The following is a 3,608-nucleotide window of genomic DNA, read 5'->3' on the forward strand; positions in this document are numbered from 1 at the left end:
TTGTTGTAAGACTAATTCGTTTAACTAGCTTTTATTTATTGTTGTTAGACTAATACGTGTTTTTATCTTTTAATTGTTTTTGTTTGCTCAATGTTCCATTTTATATATCCCTGAACATTTCATCTATCAGGAAGCTACTGTTATGTATGTACAATACATGCACCGCGTTATAGATGGCGCCACGCTCTCCCCATATAGAAGTGTTTCCCTTTATTCCGCGTGTGAGGCAGCGAACACGCGCCATTCGGGCTCCCGGCCTCAACGTAGACACACGCGCGTAACACGTGTATCAATTTGCAATTATAATATTCAATAAACACATATCGTTATTGAAATAGATTAGTTGTTTCTCAGTTAATATATACAGTTAACAGAATATAAAAGAAGCCCTCCTTTTTTGGCGACATCGTACGATGTATGTCTACGATGGGGGTGGTAGAGGCGGTGGAAGATGTGATTGTTTCGAGGTGTGGAAAGTGGTTAGGGATCCTACTGCCAAAAAATCTGACGGTGTGGTATTCGCGCGGGTGTGTAGTGACATCTGAAGATGATAGTGCTCAGGCGACACATATTGGAAATTGTTGGCAATGAACATAAGCCCTTCGAACAATTTCGAATTTAGTTTTGACTGGACCTAGCTCGTATCATGAGTGAATCATATACCAACTCCCTATAAGTTACTCAGCCTTACTGGCCTAATGTATTCAGCATTTTCTTCCCGCCAAAAACGTGTTACCTATATGCGACCCCCAGTGAGAGAAAATAACACTACTCTAGACGATTACGTATATCCGGTAAAAAACCGGAAAAGGGGATCAACCAATGTAACTTTGAACTGAAAGGTAGCTAGTATAAGCAGACGACGTTTTAGAAATGTTGTGATTGTTTGCGGACGGTTCACAGTCGTATTCTATCTTTGAAATTATTTTAATGGGTTAAGGTTGGCGCAATAGGAAGTTTTATTTTTTCGCACTAAAATGGCAGTGTTGTATATTTGGAACTGAACTGGTTTGAACTATGTAGAATAACATGTGAACTCTGCCCTAACTTGAACTGTATATAATGAAACCCGACTATGATTACCGACACTCATGAGTACGCTTTGAACCATGTAACAACGACTCGTAACTTAACGAATAAAGTAACTCTTAAGTTAGAATTACATCGTGCAGATTAATCTACGAAACACAACATGGTGTCAGAAGTTAAAAGTTAAATAGTTATACGGATACTGGTTTGCTGTTCTCTACGCCGAGGCTTAGAACATTTTCGTGGCATTTGGGACGCCATGGCTGCGCCGCACAACTTAACTACGACAACCTCGTTTCAAGTCACTCCGCCGGAGTTGTTTTCATTTGGATGTCCCAACGAATGGCCTGCTTGGAAGAGGCGGTTTGAACGCTTTCGCAAAGCCTCTGGACTAAGCTCTAAAGATGAAGACGAGCAAGTCAATGCACTTATCTATATTATGGGTAATAAAGCTGATGATATTTTTCATTCCTTTGGACTTTCGGCTACTGACGAGAAGAACTATGGTACAGTCTTAGCCAAATTCGAAAACCATTTCATCATACGTCGTAACGTAATCTATGAACGAGCCAAGTTTAATACACGTACCCAGAAGGAAGGCGAACAAGCAGATGAATTCATCACTGCAGTATACGCAGCCGCTGAACACTGTCAATACGGCGCTCTAAAGGAGGAACTCATTCGTGACCGAATAGTGGTTGGCATTCGAAACAAGGCTTTATCCGAGCGTCTACAAGACGACGAGAAACTTACACTCGAGCAAGCCATTCAGAGAGTACGCAGTGCCGAAGACCGACAACGGGAGCAAATGGAACTAGGAGACACTGCCCCGCAAACACATCAATTAGACTACGTGGCCAATCAGTCCCGGAAACCAGCCCAGTACCGTAGCCGAGGTCGTCAAAGGAGATCAGACTTCACCAAGCATGGGGTCTTCAGCGCTTATCATCCCAGTCCGAATAGATGTCATTCATGTGGTAGTAGACGTCCCCATCAGCGAGAAAATTGCCCGGCCATGCACGCCACATGTTTTAAATGCTAAAAATCTGGACATTTCGCTTCAGTATGCCTGAGCTCCCCTACTTACCAGGAAGGCGAAATCGAAGCCGGAGACACACTGTTTTTTGGGATCTATCACGAGCTCGTTGGCAGATTCAGGACACGATGCTTATCTTAATTCGACCACGTCACACCTACCACCAAGGGTCTCTCCTCGCAAATGGATGATAGAACTTCGTGTCAACCGGGTACCAGTTGTCTTTAAAATCGACACCGGTGCGGATGTCAGCGCCATTTCCCTGCAATCGTATGAAGCTAACATGACGCACCTGCCTCTGCTTCCGTCCGACCGACGCCTCTTCGGCCCAGGAAGAATCCAGTTAAAGGTACCCGGCAGACTGAAGGTCACGCTTGCCTACAAACACACGAAAGTCGAAACCTATCTGTACGTCATCGAAAATCTACAGACGCCCCTATTGGGTCTCACGGATAGTCAGGCCCTATCCGTGATCAAGGTACTTGAAGCCGTCTCGTCAGAATTACCTATGGATAGCTCACCCGTCAATCCACTTAAAGAATTTCCTGCACTCTTCAATGGTTTGGGTAAAATGAAAACCGAATATACCATCAGTTTGACCCAAGATGCTGTTCCATATGCTTTAACGACTCCACGACGGATTCCAATTCCTCTCATGAGACAAGTAAAGACAGAGTTGGATCACATGATCGAGCGTGGCGTTATATCAAAAGTGGAAGGACCAACAGATTGGTGTGCGCCTATGGTCATTGTAAGGAAAAAGACACCGCCTGTAGCCTATGGATCGAAAGCAACTGCCGAAAACGACTCCTCCGTTAAAGAACCCGCTATCCGCATTAGCGTGGACTTCACAAAACCTGAATAAATTCATTCGCCGCGAACGTTTTCAACTGCCCGCCGTGGATCACATACTTGGCCAAATCGCAGGTGCTACGGTATTTTCTAAACTGGATGCGAACTGCGGATACTGGCAAGTACCCTTGGATCGCCAATCTGCAATTCTGACTACATTCATCACACCATTCGGGAGATACTATTTTAATCGTCTTCCGTTTGGGCTGAGTTCCGCGTCCGAACACTTTCAACTTCAGATCTACGCCATCCTCGAAGGAATACCGGGTAACGTCAACCTGCAGGACGATGTCCTGGCATTTGGAAAAACCCACGAGGACCACAACCGCTCCTTACGGCAGACGCTGCGCCTTCTACAGGAGGCAGGGGTCACATTGAACATTAACAAATGCGAATTTGCCGTGACACGGATAAAGTTCGTGGGTCACATGATCGACAAAACCGGTATTAGTCCTGATCCGGATAAAGTCAGGGCCATCACGAATTTCAAACAACCTCAAAATGTACCGGAACTCCGAAGATTCCTTGGAATGACGAACTACCTAGGGAAGTTCATTCCCCGTATGTCAGATGTCATACGCCCATTGAATGCACTACTGAGTAATAAGAATCAATGGATATGGTCGTCCTCTCATCAGACAGCCTTTTCGGAGATAAAAACCATTCTGTCAACGATGCCAATTCTTGCCCC

General features: G+C 44.8%; 1 protein-coding gene across 1 annotated transcript; it reads left to right on the forward strand.

Annotated features, from left to right (window-relative positions):
* The first annotated feature begins 1,143 nt into the window (after window positions 1–1,143).
* Window positions 1,144–2,071, forward strand: LOC149707865 (uncharacterized). The gene has a single exon (XM_089864995.1). The coding sequence runs from the start codon at window positions 1,289–1,291 to the stop codon at window positions 2,069–2,071; it is 783 nt and encodes a 260-aa protein (XP_089721121.1). The 5' UTR covers window positions 1,144–1,288.
* The last annotated feature ends 1,537 nt before the right edge of the window (window positions 2,072–3,608 follow it).

The sequence above is a fragment of the Phalangium opilio genome, unplaced genomic scaffold, assembly GCF_054372755.1.
Source record: "Phalangium opilio isolate 3A_F unplaced genomic scaffold, DU_Popi_V2 ptg000013l_1, whole genome shotgun sequence".
NCBI lineage: Eukaryota > Metazoa > Arthropoda > Arachnida > Opiliones > Phalangiidae > Phalangium > Phalangium opilio.

Bases quoted from the DNA above. Each gene is read 5' to 3' on its own strand.
- LOC149707865 (XM_089864995.1), top strand. From the start codon at position 1,289: ATGGCTGCGCCGCACAACTTAACTACGACAACCTCGTTTCAAGTCACT.